The sequence below is a fragment of the Orbicella faveolata genome, unplaced genomic scaffold (assembly GCF_042242905.1).
Source record: "Orbicella faveolata isolate gen_17 unplaced genomic scaffold, um_ofav_v1 contig_14, whole genome shotgun sequence".
Classification (NCBI taxonomy): Eukaryota; Metazoa; Cnidaria; class Anthozoa; order Scleractinia; family Merulinidae; genus Orbicella; species Orbicella faveolata.
The window spans coordinates 21,577,732-21,596,192 of NW_028301541.1; the positions used below are offsets into that span (position 1 = coordinate 21,577,732).

At 37.8% G+C, this 18,461-nt stretch overlaps 2 protein-coding genes and 1 long non-coding RNA gene across 3 annotated transcripts; 1 reads left to right on the top strand and 2 right to left on the bottom strand.

Annotated features, from left to right (window-relative positions):
* The first annotated feature begins 474 nt into the window (after nucleotides 1-474).
* On the top strand, nucleotides 475-3,014 carry LOC149114503 (uncharacterized). Its single transcript, XM_089287074.1, has 4 exons — nucleotides 475-552; nucleotides 679-801; nucleotides 1,333-1,496; nucleotides 2,094-3,014. The coding sequence occupies exons 2-4, from the start codon at nucleotides 743-745 to the stop codon at nucleotides 2,735-2,737; spliced, it is 867 nt and encodes a 288-aa protein (XP_089143200.1). The 5' UTR covers nucleotides 475-552; nucleotides 679-742; the 3' UTR covers nucleotides 2,738-3,014.
* A 4,193-nt stretch (nucleotides 3,015-7,207) lies between these two features.
* On the bottom strand, nucleotides 7,208-8,138 carry LOC149114504 (uncharacterized). Its single transcript, XR_016206485.1, has 2 exons — nucleotides 7,829-8,138; nucleotides 7,208-7,423 (listed from the first exon to the last, which is right to left on the bottom strand). It is a non-coding gene; the product is annotated as an uncharacterized LOC149114504 (long non-coding RNA).
* A 4,284-nt stretch (nucleotides 8,139-12,422) lies between these two features.
* On the bottom strand, nucleotides 12,423-14,661 carry LOC110062160 (uncharacterized). Its single transcript, XM_089287076.1, has 3 exons — nucleotides 14,141-14,661; nucleotides 13,322-13,418; nucleotides 12,423-12,721 (listed from the first exon to the last, which is right to left on the bottom strand). Exons 1-3 carry the CDS (start codon nucleotides 14,321-14,323, stop codon nucleotides 12,525-12,527), a joined length of 477 nt encoding a protein of 158 aa, XP_089143202.1. The 5' UTR covers nucleotides 14,324-14,661; the 3' UTR covers nucleotides 12,423-12,524.
* Nucleotides 14,662-18,461: the final 3,800 nt, after the last annotated feature.

Here is an 18,461-nt window from a genome sequence, read left to right on the forward strand (position 1 = left end):
TCGTTAAAAGTATTTATACATGGTTAATCTAGATGTATACACTTGCACAGGCATCATGTTCTCACAGCCGTCAAATTAAAAAGTTTTGAGAGTTTATTTTATTTATTGACAAAGTTATCACAGCTCAGTTTTCCACGAGGGGCAAATATCATTTAATTTTTTCCCTCTAAATCGATCTTCAACAAACGTTCATGTTTTGCGCAATTCTACAAAAAATAAACATTTGTTAGAAAATTTCGTCTAGCCTCTACGAAAAAAAACTGTCTACAATTTTTTTAAATAATAAAGCTATAAAATCCCTGCTAATTGGAACTGAATTCTGCTTTGACAGTTTTGTTAATTCAGGTTGAATCAAACTTAAAAGCAGTTTTAATCAGTTGTGCTTTGCTAAGAAAACAAAACGTGCCATGCCCATTAACACTAATTATAATTAATAAAGAACTGATATTCCATTGGATAAATCCAATATCGACGAGTACTAATCAAACCATGACACACATACGATTAAGCGGCTCTTCATCAAGAGGCCCATAACGTTTTGAACGAAGAGCAGTAAGTATTGAACAAGCCATGTCTGGCTTCTTCCGTTTTAATTTTCTGTTCTGTGTTTTGTTTTAGTTTGTATCTTAAATTTCATACTTTCTTCCTTTTTTAATTTATCATCTGTACTGAGCAAAGACTTTTTGTGTTGAGTCAATCAACGGAACTTCTTGAAGTTTTACTGCTTCAACGCACCTCCAAAATGTTCTTCCACGTTAGTTTCGCTTTGGTTTTACTCTCCAGCAGTGCTTTAACACCGAGGTAAGATAAATCAGATAACTATATAATTATCTAAATCGTTTAAAATGCGATTTTCGTGAATCGTTCTCATTTTAACCCCTTTACTGGACAACTCCAACAAACAAATACATAACGTTCTCTGGAAACGAAAACTTCGATATCGACAGTGGGTTAAGGTTCCGTTCTGCTATAGACTACTTTTGTAGTAGACTCGAATTCAGTTCTTGAGCTAGGTTTTAAAATGTTTAATTTTTAACCTTTAGCCTTTAATTCTCTACCCCATCTGTCACTTCCAAAGGTAAAACGTTTTAAAAATACTTGATATTATATTTTATTTCAAAGCCGCCACTTTTAAGAATCATAACAGCAGTCGTAGCAGTATTAAGGTGCTGACTTCCCAAGTCTTACCTTTTTAAAGGAATTTCATTGTTCTATAAAACTCGGTTTTTCAGCCCAGCATCTTTCTTACAGTTGTATATACTCTCAAAATCGCTTGAAGCCGAAAGAGGAACTATTATTACATCATACTAGATTGTCCTTTAAAACCATCAGGGGTCAGGAGCAGAAGAGGAACAGAATGTGTGTGTTGGACATCGATGAAAAAGGCGACCTTTACCTTTACAAGTTTGCACTACTCTGCAAGAACGAGATCATCAAGCGACTGATCAATGGATCTTTTCACCTTGCAGAATCGAGTTACCGACCGAGTACAATAGGTAATTCATTGATAAAACTCTTTTCATGGCATGTATGTGATCTTCCAATGCAAGCAACTTACTCTTGAAATGATCGTTTCATATTGTTTACTGAGGAGAATGTATATACTGTTAAGTTATGATTAAATAAGCCATGAGGTTATTATTGCACGGTTTTTTCCTTGGGTCACCTGCAGGAAGCCCTAATCCTTAATTTCCGAGTCCTTTTTTGTCTGAAATCTTGGCGATATACCGGAAGGGCTTATTTTCGCCGTACGCGCATTTTGAGGAGGCGGAAAACAGTTTTGGGAATGTTGCAGTATGTTGACAACAGTGCTTGTAAAAGATCCAGTTTGCCACGGAAATCCTGTAAAATTAAGGGTGCGTTCCTTTGGGGGTGATCTGGATCAGGATTAGTGATTCTAGATCTGTCTGGATCACGGTGCATCAAAGGAATCGATGAATCAATGACCAGAGTGGATTCATCGGTTCCTTTGATGCGCCATGATCCAGACAAATCTAAGATCACTGATCCTGATCCAGATCATCCCAAAGGAATGCACCCTAAGAAGTAAGTGTTTAGTTCTTGATTTTTTTTCTTATCGACTTTGAATACAGGACAAGGCAAAGCAAACCCAGCTTTGAATTGCAAGGACTTGAAACACAAAGCGCCATCACTCGCGTCAGACGTCTATTGGATAGATCCAGATGGTGGTTCCCATGGTAATGCATTCCAGGCCTACTGCGACCAACAGACGGACGGTGGGGGCTGGACACTAGTTTGGAGCTACACCTTTACAGCTTACTACAGTTTCACGAGTGGCTCAAACACTGTCACGCCGCGTCCAAGCTGGATAGTTAGCTATGCTAACACTCGAGTGTCTACAACAGTTCCTTTGAATGAGACACATTACGAGGCCATGAACTTTTCTTTGTGGCGCACCATTGGCAAAGAATTCCTGATCAAGAGCAACATCAACAACTGGATCTCATGCAGGGAAGGCAGTGGCAGCTTGGTGCAACAGAAGACGGGGTCAATCACTTGTAAACTGGTTAAACAGGTTTCTAATCAGTGTGCTGGAGTGGTGCCAACATCGTTCCGTTCACTGTACACCGGACCGGTCCTCCAAGCTAGCAGCTACTACTATTTCTTTGATGGTAGTACAGGAGGTTATTGGCCTACCCATGATCCATGTGGAAGAAACCAAGCAAATCAGTTGAAAGGTGTGGCTAATCCACACGGAAACATTTTCGTTCGTTAAACGTTCAGCCTTCGCTAAGTTTGATGTAAAGGTCAGTTTTCCAATGCATACTTAATTAACGGTCTTTTTGGGTTATTTAGGTGCATGTTACTGTGGTAGACAAGACATAATTCAGTGTATGTAATTCACTTAAAAAAGAAATCGTTAAGTAGAAGAGCAATTTTTCATGCATGTCAATTTTAACCGAAGTTAAAAATATGACATTTGTTACGTTTCGTTATATTATAGAAAGCGGCTAAAAAAATCAATAAATATGTGGTTTTATGTTTACGGGAAATCAGTGTGTGTTGATTCCATTCTTTCTCTCAAGTCTGTGTTCGTCTCTCTCTATTAACTCTACCCTTACACATTTTTATATGTTTTGTGTTGAGTGATATCATATCCCTTGTGAAACGAAATGTTGCACTGTTCTAACTCTAAAATTAAGCCAAAGAATTTCCTACTCCCTACATGCAATTAAGAGAGTTTCTCTCGTTCACGTTCTAGCTATTGTTTTTATTTTCTTTTTTTTCATGCCAGGCATCCTTTTCTATCTTTTTTCCAGTCTATCTTCTCCTCTCTTTTAGGTTTCGGTGTTTGAATCTTTTCTCTGGAAAAAAAAGGTCGCTACACCTTTGTCTTTTTACAGTTACATTGCCTGAGCCACCAATCAACGCACTTTTTGCGTTAATTGGTTTTCCTGAAGTTTTTCAACTGAGCCTGGCATGGTATAAAAAGCCAGTAGTAATCTCTTAGTTTGACTTGGGAAAGTCGAATGGAAGCAAGGATTGTTTTAGGATTCAACAAAAGGCAAAATTGTACTTAGGTACTGAGTTTGCGGAACAAAGTGTGATTGAGACATAAACCATTTAAAGGGCTGACCAGAAAAAGAAGGTTGTTCCCTTCAAGTTTATTATCTTGTTTGAGACCTTTTATAATATAGCTTTCGTTGTGCTTGCAAATATCTAGTAATTTTTTTGCTATAAAAAATATATTTTTATAACAACGTGGTGATGTCATAGAAATCCACAGAAACGTATGCCTAATACATGACATCGAATCAATTTTCAATTTTGTATGCATTTGTGAAAACTGTATCTAAAACAAAATTACTCTTCGTGTAAGGCATGCGCAGACGATATAAAAACTCCAAAAAAAATTTCAGTCTGTTTGTTTGTTTTTTGTTTGTGGTTCGAAAAATCGGATATTTCGAGAAATCGGGGGTAAAATTACAGTGTTCGACTAAGGAGAGGGAAACGACTTTTGGTTCGATTTATCGGAAAGTTCGAAGAAATGAGGGTTCGAGAAATCGGGATTCCACAGAAGCTATTTTGAAACCTCGAATACTCTATGACCTCGATCGACAACCTAGTAAAATCAGGAACTTATAAAAGAAGCAATAAATTCTTCCTCGTACGAGAAGAAAATGTAAAACTGCTTTTTGTGGAGCCATTCAAAACGGCTCTTTTCAGAATAACCACAAAAACAAAAGTCTAGGTCTTAGTTTGCTTTGATTCTCTCATTATTTTGTTGATAGAAGTCATATCCATCTCGTGGATTTCCACGATACACATTTAAACGATATATGGCTTTTTCAACGTAGATTTCCTGAAGCATTAGATCATTTGACCTTAGCTCCGTCTTGACAAAGCAAACGTCAGAGAAAGTAGCCTACAAGCCTGACTTTAACTACCTTTTAGAATGTTTTCTCCCAAGTACTTTTGCCCGAATCATCAGCTTTTTGCCCGAAGAATTTCAAAAATTTCTGTAACTGGGGGGGCTGCAGCCTTCCCGCTCCCTCGGCCCGTACTCCTATGCATGTTAAGGATACATAATGACACAAAAGGGTTTATAACACACTGGAATTATAAAATAAAGGGGAACTAAGAAAACAAGACCATGAGTGCAGACCGAGGATAAGGAATAATAGGCTGCAATCCCTTGGGGGAACATACAGGAACAATGAAATAATAAAACATAAAACAAAAGGGCAAGGAAGAGAAAAACAAAAACACAAAGAAACCACCAAAGGGATGGTAGCCTGAGCGCCAGTAATCCGGCTAGGGCATTAGACACCCTTTCAGGCTACCATAGGGAGAATTAAGAAATTTAGGACCTAAGCACAGTAAACATATAAAAGATAAATAATGAAACAAAAGGGTTGTATAACACGCCGCGAAATATAAACATAACAAAGCCTTTTTGGCTTCTCAGCACTGGTAACGCGTATCGTAATAAAAATGGTCTTGGCTTCTCAGCCCAGCATACAAAATAAGAAGGCCTCATTGGCTTCTCAGTCCAACTTAACAGGTCTTTTCGGCTTCTCTGTCCAAGTTATACTCTGAGGAAAGCAATTTAAAAAGACCTTTCCGGCTTCTCAGTCCAAATTAAAAGACCCTCTTAGCTTCTCAGCCCTAGCAACACACAACGGGGAAAGAAATTGTAACAAAATCTTCTTGGCTTCTCAGCCCAACATGTACGAAATAATAAGACCCCCTTGACTTCCCAGCGCAACTTCATAGGTGTTCTCGGCTTCTCAGCCCAACTAATACTCTGGGAAATACAGTATAAAAGATCTTTTCGGCTTCTCAGCTCAAGTTAAAATACCTTCTTGGCTTCTCAGCCCTGCTAATTGTACTCTGAGGAATGAGATCATGTAGTAACATCTTCTTGGCTTCTCTGCCCACATTCCGGGTGGAGCGTAACAAAGCCGTGTACAAGCACGTGAAAGATATGACGAGCGGGCTAAACGAAATACAAAAACATACCGGGACGGAAAAAAAAAAAAAATTACGCAAACGGCAAATAAGCAGCAACGAACGAAGCAAACGAAAAATATCGGAAGTTAAACCGTGAAAACAACTAGGAGAGGCAGCGAGATAGCGAGGGCGAAGGTACACAACAGAAAGACAAGCGAAACATATACATACGAACAGGGGAAATGAACGGAAACAAATGGCGAGGAAAGCCGGCACAAAACAAAGCAACTGAAAAACCTGCAACTTTTGGTGAAGAACTGCAGCCTGGGCGGCCTCAGTACCTTGAACGGCCGGGGCTTGAACAACTTCATCCGCCATGGAAGCAAATTATTAGAGCGAGCAAAGGATAAGGTGCTTCGAGCACGCTAGCTAGTTACGTGAAAGTGATCTGAATACATTGGGCAGTCGGATCTAAGACAAGATAATAGAGTGATAATTTGGAGTCTATCACTTACGTTGGTATGTCAAGAGTCTTACAGAATCTGTCATGGTTGTACTTACTACAAATAACAAATTCAATCAAGGAAGGCAATAGCGAACAGAAAAAAAAGACCGCTCTGAATCAACTGATTTACGTGAATTGAATGTGGTAAACAGACACGTCCCAGCCACATTTTTGATGGATCGCACGAGGCATGCACAGCAAGAGCCTGGTAGAAATTGTCATAAATGTTGACTGAGAATTAGGTAATATAAGACTCAGCTCTTTGCTTCTAACAAATTCAAGAAAGATAATAGCAAACAGAAGACAAAGTGCCACTTAGAGAGTCTATTTGTACTGATACGAAAAGCCATCATGCTTGTTATCCACAATACTCAAACACATAATTAAGGGATAACGCCTTCCAAACTAAAATGTGGCATTCCAATTTGGAACAATTCCGAAGGGTACAGGTATTTGATACCGAAAAAGTTCGTGTTTCCGAAAGGTTTTGGCTTATTGGAAGGAGAAAAAGAAGTGTTCAGTTGAGTCCGCCAAGGACAATACATCCAATTTCACCAAAATGTACAATTTAATGTAAAAAAGATCGTGCACCCGTCGCGCTTTCCTTTTTTGAGAGATTCAGATTTTCTGATCTCCCGGCCCACAACTTATCAGAATAAAACGGTCATCTATCTATGATTCTAAAAGGATTCAGAATTTCTGATCCCCCAAGACTTTAATAGATTCAAAAAACTGATCCCCAGTCCACAACCCGTCAGAGCAAAACAGTCATCTGCTTATAATTCTAAATGCATTCAGAATTTCTGATCCCCATCACTTCACGGGACAAAAACGGCTATCTGTTCATGGTTCTAAAAGTATTGCGAATTTCTGATCCCCCTCCCCCACCAAATCTGCTAACATGATAGAAAGAGCTGTCGATTTATAATTCTACAACAATTCAGAATTTCTGATCCCACATGACTTAAAGGGATTCAAAAATTCTGATCCCCCAGTGCATAACTTATCAGAACAAAACGGTCATCTACCTATAATTCTTAAAGGGATTCAGAATTTCTGATCCCCCTTATCAGGTGACAGGACAGAAATAGCCGTCTATTTATAATTCACAAGAAATTAACTAGATGTCTGATAGCTAAAAAGTAACGATTGGATAGTAACTTTAAACACATTACAGACAAAATGGATCACAGAGCAAAGGGCATCAGAAAAGTACACAAATGAAATATTCACAGATAGGTCATTATTTTAACGATTTAAAACCACGCCAAACGATCGAGACAAAAATTGCAGTTTCATGCCGGACAGTGAAAGGTTTTATTTTCAATTCAAAAAGATATGAATTTAGGCTCCAGAATTACAAGCTGTTATTTAAAGTTCACATCAAAGATAACAAGAATTTTAATCAGGACTCAGCTGCCGTCTGCGCCACCTCCGTTTTCTGCTTTAATGTGTTCGTTTCGGATTGACGGCCGCTATTCTTGCCTTTTTTTTTCCTCTGCTCTGCAATGAAGTAATTGAAGCTAAATATTTTTATAAATAGCGATAGAATTAACATTGTTTTTCATTAATCAATTGAGAGCAGTAAAAGAGCAGTATGTAGGCAATGCGGTAGTGAAGTGTATCGAGCGTGATCTGTAGCTTCAAATCAATTCAGTGTAAACTTTAAGTTACCTCTTCAAAAAGCACACTAACAAGCTATTATGCAAGCATTTCATACATAGGAAATGCGTGTGAATAATTTCCTCGTTACGGGTGCTAATAAAATCAGGAGAACAAACGTTTTTCTTGTGTTTCAGTGATCGCGAAATAAATATAACAACGAAATTTCTTCAGCCACAACATTGATTTCGATTCAAAGATTGAGCAGCTAACTTTAACGTTGAGCAACAATTATGATATACTTACTTTTCTGTGACTTGCCTTTCTTTCACCGAAGCAATCAAGATACTCATTTGAACTTGGACAAATCATTCCATGTTTCTTGCTGCTGAAAACTACCTTCTTGGATTCGAAATTGCGCGCAAATAACCGACTCCTTTGGAAAGGGAATCTGCTGGTCAAAAGTATTCATTTATCAGATTCACCGAAGGATTATGGGATCGGACGGAAACACCAAAATGGCGGGCAAAGATCGTGGTGAATGTTGTTAGGATTCGGTAACAAAGCTCTCTGTTATTTTATAGCCTTGCTCTACGTTGGAAAGCAGTCACAAATTGTTTACAGATATCAGTTGTTGTTCCAGTTGAGTCAAATCCTAGTAAAAGTGGAAAAGTATGAAGTTTCGTCGGCAAAACAGTGTGGCAATCAAACTATTTGCCAGCAGCTGGCGGTTTCTCTTTCACTCGTCAGGTTTACAGAAAGCTTATGGTCCCTGCAGCTTTCCAAGGTAAACTGATTTTCTTGCATAGTTTGTGTAGGTTCTCGAAACACTGGAAACGTTCTGGCCGGTTAAATTGATCGTGGAAGATTACAGAAGATGCAGATGCTTTAACACACTGTTAAGTCTTGTTGATTTCGTGAATGCAAATGTTCATTTCCTAAAGGAGTTATGAAAGCAACTGTATTCAACACAACAATATACGAACAATTTCGCGTTGGGAAAATCATTCATTGTAAAAGTACAATAAGTGCAATAAATGTGAGCTCTCTCATGTAGTTTACATATACTTCATATAGCTAGTGTATATCTTGTCTAGGATCAAGTGGGCATACATGTATTTATTATACAACAACGAAAACACAAGATATCAAAAAGCAACATCCTTCACCTTTTTGATTTTCAGGTTGATGGTGGTGCTCTTGAGGTTATGTTAGATGTGCATATTACATTATCAAGACCTTTTGTTTGCCACTTATTACTTGAGTTGCAAAAGACTGATGCTATTTTCATTAGTGTGGTTGAAGTTCTCTTTAATTGGGCAGTATTTCAAAGGTTTTTTTATAATTTGGCATTACGTTATGCAAATAGAGGTTATTTAGAACAGCAAATATAATTCACAGCTAGGTTACGGAAATGACTTTTAACCACTTCCAGAAATTTGTACATAAGGCTTACCATAATTTGAAAAACACATGATTCATGGATAAAATTAATTGAAAAAAATACTTTCGTGAAGAAATTAATGTAATTGAAATTTGAAATTCATTTCAAGAATATTTTGTGCTTTTCTGGTCATGAAATCTGTTAACATTTCATGAAAATATACTGAAGAATGTAAACATTTACTAGACTCCAATTTAAGTAGCTGAGAAGTGTTTCAAACAGGATTTTTGAAAGATATATGTTAAATTTAAGTAAGATTTGTGATAAATCACAACGTAATGGAAACTCATTTCCAGCCAGATTTTGTCCTCCTTTTGCATCTGGATGTGCCTGGTTTTTGGTATTAAATTTTAATGTACAACTGTAGCAGGTTTAAATAAAACTATGAGTTATTTATACATTTTCCTATGTAAATACAGAGATTTCACTTAGGTTTAGGATTTGAAGAGCAGGTATCAAAGTTCAATATAAAATGAGTAATGAAGAGTTTTCAATAGTTAGCTATATTTTCACCACCTGTGACTAAGAAAGCTTTTGGCTAGGTTAATATTAAAGTGCTACGTGTACATGAGTGATGGATAATTTTTAGATTGGCTGCTATCTTTTTACTATCTCTGGCTTTTGGGTAGGTTATCACAGTGCGATATGAGTGATGGGTAGTTTTCAGATAGGCTATCTTTTTACTAACTACAGCAGAGGTAGGTTTCAGATAGGATAGTGTTTTATTGTTCAATATAAGGACTAGTCTTCAGATAGCCTAGTTTTTGGCTTACTACAGTAGTGGTGGTTTTTGGATAGACAAGTTAGTGGATAGCTAGGCCAGCTAAGTATCTGTTGAATATCTATACAGGAAGCTAGTTTTTAGCTAGTCTATCTATTTCCTAACTATCTGATGGATAGATATTAGTTAACTTTAAGCCATGCCAAAGATAGCTATCCTCTATCTACAAAACCTCTTGGATAGAAGAAAGATAGAGATTTTCATCCGTCAACCAGGAATGAGATAGTTGCAAGTAGCATGAAGTTAGTAATAAACTAGTAATAAGATATGATCGTTTTTGGGAGGGCTTCTTTAACTGAGGACAGCAAACTATTGCCAGCTACCAGGAAACATCTCCAAGATGAGTGTGCCAAATTAAAAAAGAAAGAATAGAATTGCTTGTAGCATTAGCTACAATACTTGCATCCATATCTGTCAGGTCTTTATAAAAACAATTTTACCCACACCCTTCTCCTTTGAGCATGGTTAAACTGGTTGCGTAACTGAAGTGTGAATGGACTGGTAGCCCACTCAAAAAGTTAGACTGAAGATGTAAAAGCATGTTGGGCAGAGCTAAAGTCCATGGCCGCTGCTATATGACAACAGGTTTTTGGAGGACACGGTATACATGTATGTAGAGTACATTGACCCACTTAAATGTATCAACTGTAAATTTAAATGTACATGTAAATTGCAGTTTTTAATTGTCATCCCTGTAATGTACTGTAGTGTTCCTGAACGCTCTTTTTGTTTGATAACAGTGAGGTGCCTTGTTTCCATGTTAAACAGAAATTGTTAGAAATTTTTCCTTCACACAAGGTGAGCTAATTCTGACAGAGAAAGTGGAGTCTGCATTTATGCCTACAGTTGTGCAGTTTGAGTAATCTCACTCTTTTGGTCAATTCTGAACTTTCCTATCCTCTTAGGTACTGTTTGATATTGTTTTTTTAGACTTACAGCTACTGTAATTTTGAAGTGCATAGATCATTGTAATACAATGTGTGATGTTTACAGTTACTTATATTAATAGACTGCTGTGAAGAAACTTGTTCTTCATCACTCTCTCAGTATAATCTGAGTGTATGGAATCTGTTAAGAATTATGCTATATTTGTATTAAATGTCTAATTGAATATTGTTATCAAGAAAAAATATTTTGATTAGACATTGTTCAGGCAGGCAGCAAGATCTAAACCCTGTCTTCAATGTTATGATTTAATGTGGCTACCTTGGATGTAACACTGGCTTTGCTGCAGGGGATCAGAAATTCTGAATCATCTCCTGTGTTCTTTGGGGGATCAGAAATTCTGAACCCTTTCTAGAGTTCTTTAGGGGATCAGAAATTCTGAACCCTTTCTAGTGTTCTTTGGGGGATCAGAAATTCTGAACCCTTTCTAGTGTTCTTTGGAGGATCAGAAATTCTGAACCCTTTTTAGTGTTCTTCGGGGGATCAGAAATTCTGAACCTTTTCTAATGTTCTTTGGGAGATCAGAAATTCTGAACCCTTTCTAGTGTTCTTTGGGGGATTTGAAATTTTGAATCCTCTCTTGTGTTGTTTGGGGATCAGAAATTTCGAATCGTTTTCTATGGAGGTACCTCTCGAGACAAGAAATTCAAAAAAATCATTTGGTGTCTTATGCGTGACTTAAACATTACATTTCAGTTCAAATAAAGAATAGGAAATTGCTTGGAAGAATTTTTTAATTCCTTGCAAACAGGGAAACTTTTCCTCTGAGTTTTAACACAAGTTTAAGATTCTTAGTATATTACAAAAATCGTCTTTGGGATTAAATGGCAATCATAGACTTCCGTCTAAGCTCCACGTTTCACTTTAGGCCAATTTTGCACTGATTTCCAACGGAACTTCCAAGCCTGCAACGTAAAAATAACTTTTCTCCGAGACAGGTTTCTATTTTACACCGAAAAAGTAGCCATTTTTGAAGTGGTTCTTAGTATTTACTCTGAATTTTATCAAATTGGAACACCACATTTTAGTTTGGAAGGCGTTGGATGATCTATAATGATCACATCTTTTATAATGTATGTATTTTGTAAATCCTAAAATTTCGCATTTTCATTTTCCTCTTTTTTTCAGAAAAATATTGTTTTTCCTGCCGAGGCTGAATATTTTTATTTTCCAGCCCATTTTAGGCTGAAAATATTCTTGTGAATATTCTTAGATTCAGTATCGTATGACATTTCTATTTTCGATTGTATTTGGAGTCTGGATGGTGTTGAAGTAATTTTGCAGCGAGTCTGTAGGCATCAAAGCCTGACAGGACGTACATAACGTATTGCTAAAGTGTTGTAAGCATCGAACATACAGCTAGTGTTGTTTTTGTTGTGCGTAAATATGTGTTAAGGATACCTTTACGCTATCCGTTAAGAAGCGTAAAGATTCCTTATCGAAATCTTTAAGCAATGCGTAAAGGAGCGCACAGCGAAGCCGTCGGCGAAAGAACCGAGAGTCGGCCAGCAAAGCGAGTCGGTCATCTCTCGCGACTTTGCTCCTGCCGCAACGCATTAGATATTTACCTCAGCTGAACAAGTAAAGACAGCTTACATTCAATTCCAATTTTTCGCCCTCGCTCGTAGTTTTGTTCCCCCTCGCGTGCTTTTGCAAATAATGAACGCTTGCTACGTAGTCTAATAATTGGGTTCGCCACGCTACTTTTTCTTCTAATCTGTTTTGCCCTGACGAGGGGTTAACACCCAAAACGTCCTCTTACAAATTCACTCCGGTGGTTAATTTAACTTTAACAACAGCTGAGGACTAAACAAAGCATGACCCGATCACTTTTATTCTGCCAAAATACCTACTTTCACAAGGTTCTCGTCCCTTGTCCGGACCGCCGTGTGGAGTGGTGCATCGTGGCTCTCATCCAGAAGACTTGCGTCAGCTCCAGCCTCCAGGAGCATTTCTATGATTTTCACGTGACGTCCTAATATGGCATTGTGAATTGGAGTTCTTCCTGACTTATCTAGGAGATTCAAATCTAAACAGGAAAACATCGAATATCATTATTTTGGTTGTGGAAGTTTAAGAGTAAACTGGTACAACTCGTAAGACTCATGTGCGTCACCAAACAAAGTTGTTTGTCATTGGGACAGCGCTACAAGTGCTGAATGCGATACTCGCTGTGAAAAATAGAACGCATTGATATTTTCAGTGTGGATTTTTAAAACTGGGTTGAATGGAAGAGGTCTTGAGATGCAGTTTCGATCGTAAGACTCGTACTGAACTATTTAACTAGTGTAACTGCATCTCATTATAGGCACTTAGAATTTTCAGATCGGGTGGAAAAAAGACTCCTTGTCAACGCTTACAAGTCTTACAAGTTACGATCGAAACTGCATCTTACAAATCAAAGACACTATACCATGTTGTAGGTCACCATACTCGTTTGCGAGGAAATGACGATTTACCTCTGTGGCGAGGTCCAGCTGTAAAGAAAAAGCCGCCATTTTTTAATGGGCGCGCGCTAATCTTGCGTGATATTATGCGCAGTAGGGATGCGCAGTGCAATACTGGGGAATGACCTTAATCGCGTCGTTTTGCATAAGAACTCTTTTTGTAGTTAAAAATTACTCATTACCAGGCTCTTTGCTTAAGATGTTCTTAACTTCAGCCTCGTCTCCAGTCGAAGACGCCTGGTGTAGTTTAAATGGTTTCGCTTTGTCTTTATCTTTCTCCTGTAGACAAAAGATTCAAATTAATTGTACAAAACTGATGAAACTGATGAGGAACAAAACAATGAAGTATTCTCAGAAAATTAAACGTGCAAGGTACTAAGACGTTGCCCAGTATTAAAATCACAATAACAAGGTGTTTGAGAATAAAGAAAGAACTATATGAGGAGCACATAGAGTGGCTTTCGATTGAGTGTGGCAAAACCAGTGCAGTCACTCTAGCCAATCACAAAGGACACAGACAATCCGGTGAGTCAATCAAAACTCGAAGTAATTACATGTCGCTGATACGAAGCGCGGGAAAACGAGTGCGAACGAAATCACGATTGGTTTTGGTTTTACTTCTGATTGGATGAAAAAGTGGCACGACCTTTTTTAAGCCAATCGTGTAGCGAAGTAACGCAAAAACACTTACTCTTATACACTCAAGTGAAAACCACTCTATGTGATTAAAACATGAATGAATGAATGAATGAATGAATGAGTAAATCAGTGAGTGAATACATGTTCGACATGATAATCGTGGTGTGTAGTCAATTTAGCAATTGAAAAAAGCGAAAAAAAATAAAATAAAAGCTAGCGAAGCTTCAGACAACTATGTTTTGCTTAATTTACAAGAAACATTATTGGAAGATTTTCGAATTTTTCGGAATATTTTCGTATGTTTTTGAGCCTCGGGTCATTCCGATCAAATCGTTTCAATCTAACACTGTTGCCATGCTTACTGTTTCGTCATCATCCGCAGCATCTGTTGCGTCATAGTGGTTACTAGCCATTGACTGGAGAGACAGCTGACTCAATGCCATGGCTCGCTGGCGCCGATCCAGTGGAGGACTTCGATTTAAAGGTACCAACGGTAATGCCTCGTCACCAGGTCCCTCCGGATGCGGTGAGTCATTCAAGTCCATTGCAGTGCAAAGGATTGTAAGGTTGTCTTGTAAATTGCAACAAAATCAGGAAGTAAATCTTAGAATAAGTCCCCGTCCCCGCTTTATTTCTATGGTTAGGCCTACCGTCCTCACTAATCCGTCACCAAAACGGAGCTTTACGAAAACGTTCTTCAAACCGGAGGAATTTTCGTGTGGACAGAAAACATTTCGAAAACGGAGCTTTTGGAAAACCATGCAATTTCCCCGCCCAAACAGAAATACAAAATAACCGGTGATTGTTGCGTTTTCAGATTTCTCTGGCGTAGTGTATGTAATTTCTCAATCCACTAAGCAACAATCCCAGTTTCACCCACGGTTTAGCAAAGTGATCAGTGGCGGACCTAGTGGAGGGACCCAGAGGTTCGGTCCCCCCCTTATTTTGGGTAAAAAAAGGAAAAATCACAGAAGGAAGAAGCAAACCACCCCCCCCCCCTTTCTTAGCTCAAGGTCTGGATCCGTCACTGGTGATTATCAGTATGACCAATGGAAAGATAAAATGTCAACAAAAGTTGAGCAAAGTTAAATATTTGACGGCAGAAGTCGAAAAATCGATCTTTCTCTTATTCGGTTCAAAAAATAGTCCCTAAGGGAAGATATTAAATGTGATCTATTTTATTCAAGTTCGTTAAATTCGAGACTAATCGAGAGGAACGATGTTTCCCTCAACGATCGCCAAATTGGCCGAACGCAAAGGCTGGAAATTAGAAATCTAAACTTAATTTTAGTTTGCCTGTAAAAGAGAACCAAAACTTCTCGATACTTTTTCTCAGAAGACAAATTATTCAGCTATCAAAATCAGGTCATAACTTGACTTGAGTGCCATACGAGAATAAACAAATATCGAAAACGTCCGTTTGGGTTTGAGTTACTTGGTCAAATTCCTATTAGAGAGAAAATACAAAGATATTTTTCGACGTTTACCTTGACTACAAATTCCTTCAAACGTCGCCCTTTGTAAGCGAGAACAATAGTGCTGGGGTATTCTGCAATTGGAGGGGAGGGGACGGTAAAGGAGAAATATCCCACAATGCCTATCGATCGCTCAATTTAGAAATTTCTTTTTCCACGTGTTAGCTTCGAACGAGATATTTGACTCGATTCTAAACCTCTTGATACGTAAATGAACTTTCTAAGGAATATTGTTATTTGGTGGCTTTCTCTCAATTCTAGATCACAGAAAAAGAATGGAGTATAGGAATATCGAGAAGCCACCATATCGCATCCTTGTTAGGTTGTCTTGGTTTGATTCGAGCTAACTTACTTTTAATTCGGGCATATATTGCCAAAGAGCTTCTTGCTGTATTTCGTGTATTGCTGCCTGTTGTAATTTGCTGGATAAAGCTGATAAAATGGCAGTAAAATGGCGCCAAATTTAAAACCCAGATGTATCAAGTGAGTTCATATTGTCGTTAACCTTGAATATGCGTACCTTGTTCACCAACTCACGTTTAAACCAACCTGCCAAAAAAAAAAAGAAAAAAACTTTAAACCTTGTTTAGGAAGATTTAAGTTCATCCCTGCTGACAACCTATTTGCATGTACACATTTATATATTTTTAGTGCAAATATAGTTGTTATAAATAAATTATTATAAGTAATTTTAGTAGTTTGTCCATAAACATGTATCCCCAGTACAAATGCAAAATGCAGACTGCAGACTGTGGACTGCAGACCGGGTACAAAATGCAGACTAGCAGTGATGCCAACATAAGAAAATCGAAATCTGGGAGATCGTCAATTTTAACTTCTTGGTGTCAAAATATGTTATACATGTTCTATGTGTACAGTATATTAGCTTATGTTACTGTACATGAATGACTTAAGAAAGTAGTGATGGTGAAGAACAAATACGAACTAAACTCTTACCCAGCAATTATATTTACACTTTAGTATCTTTCCTTCAGAGATATATCAAGCATGAAATGCTACATGTAAAATCAACAACCTCTGTTTGGGAGAGAAGACTGCAGAGCTTCAGATGCCATGGGTTGATGAGGTATGTTGATTACTTACACATTCGAAGCTTAAGCCACACTGGGGAACCTCCTTATCGGTTTAATGGGGAGGTAAGCGGTCGTTTAGCGCCCTACGTCAATTAGCCCCTAGCCTGTTAGCCCCCAACCAGGAGTCCAGTAGCCCACAACCTAAAGTCGATTAGCCCCCAGACAAGTCAATTAGCATAGTTAGAGTGAAGTCTAAATGTATTTGTTTGATAATTTGCATGTGTATTTGCATAAACTACTGTTTACTCAAATATCCTAAACAGCCACTCGACACACATAGCCTACAAGTTCATGTGTGGATAGGATGGAAACTCTGTTGCCCTTGACAACAAAAAGTTGTGTGTTGTTTGTTGCACTTATGCTCACTGAACTCAACTCTATTGTGAATTCAAAATTGAATCTTCACATACAAAAACAAACTTGTTTCCAGGGTTCTCTTTCTTCCTCGCTCATTAAAATGGCTACTCAGTTACAAAACTTTAACTTTAATTTGTCATATTGACAAGACGAATAACTTAATAGTGAGTTAAACAGGCAAAATTTGTTTGGGGGGCTAATTGGCTTGTGTGGGGGCTAATCGACTCTATGTTGGGGACTAACAGACTCCTGGTTGGGAACTACCGGTAACCGGCTAGGGGCTAATTGACTTGGGGGATAATCAACTGATAACCAATGGGGATGCTCGTCAGAAATTTTGAAAAACACCCCACCCCTTGGAGGTACCAGAATACCATTCTTCAGGTTGCAGTTCAAGTTCATTCTTAACTTGAATAATTGCTTACTAATTTTTCTTGTGGTAATTTTGAGAGCAAATTTCACTCCTTTGGTCTTTCTTTCCTTCACTTAGACTTTTTTCCATGTGCATGTAACATGAGTTAGTGTATCCCCAAGTAATTTGCTTTAACAGCAAAGATATCTGTCATGGATCAGTAAGATGGTGGATTTTTGCAAAACTACATAACAATGGTAATTTTTCAGAGTGTGACATTAAAATGCTTTAATTTATAGAAATTGGTTTGCAGCAGAAAATTCCTGAGAGAAAGCGATACTTTTTATCCAGATGGTATTTACATCCATTGTTTGCTTTCAATTGATAGTTTGTTTTCTGATGTACATGTACATCATAGTTCAACTTAAATTTCCTGAAGAAATGGTTGCACACATGCAATATGGTTTCTTGTTGTGGATGACCATAGGAATTTTTGGATCTTAAGGAATCTTTTGTCAATAAATGGGAATCTTTTCTGAGGTACATGCATGTGAAGTGACAAAGAAAATAATCACTTGCCACAACTATCTGATTAACATAGGCCCCCAAAATAACATTAGTTGTTAACAGCATGCATGCTGTACCATGCAATAAAGTCTACAGTGTAATTATTTTTTTCTCACTTCTTGAGTGGGCAGAATTAAACAAATCCTGCAATCTGATTGGTTCCGGAAGTGGGCAGAATTTTCCAATCTGGTCCACTCACAGCAAGTGGAATCGTTGTGTTCAGATCTATTTTTGTGAACGAATTAGCAATAATCGTCAATCTTTTGCCTATTTTACATGCTCAATGTAAGTTTATCTCTATTTACTTTTAAATGGCAAGGAAAGTCACTGTAAGTAAATTCAGTTAAGTGTTTTGAAGTCGTGAGAGTGTAGTTGTTTGTAGCTCGGTGCTGTAATGGCATGTAATCCTGTGTTTCTTTTGCTGTAAAGTAAAAAAATTGAGTCAGTTTCAGCCAAGTTTACCTCTCTGTTCGTTGCTGTATTTAAGAGAATTTCTGTGGAATACTTTTACTGAATTTCCTCGCTTTCAGCTCAGTGCTATTCAGTTTACAACAGAAAAGTCCGATTTCAAGTGATTCGCAATGACTGACGGAAACTGTTGTTGTAGTACAACTTCAAACTTAGCATGGAATTTCACACCAGAAAACAATTTTGGAGACCTTGACTGGTCAACTAAATGAAACTAACATAAAATAGTTAAAAATAAGTTTGTCCTTTAATAGATTTTTCTTTGTCTAACATCTGAGTTACTTGCTCAATGCAAAACCGTAACTGGGCAGCAAATAAGTCGATTCCATGACAAAATTGCATAAACAAACCCATTTGTTATTTGCTAGCC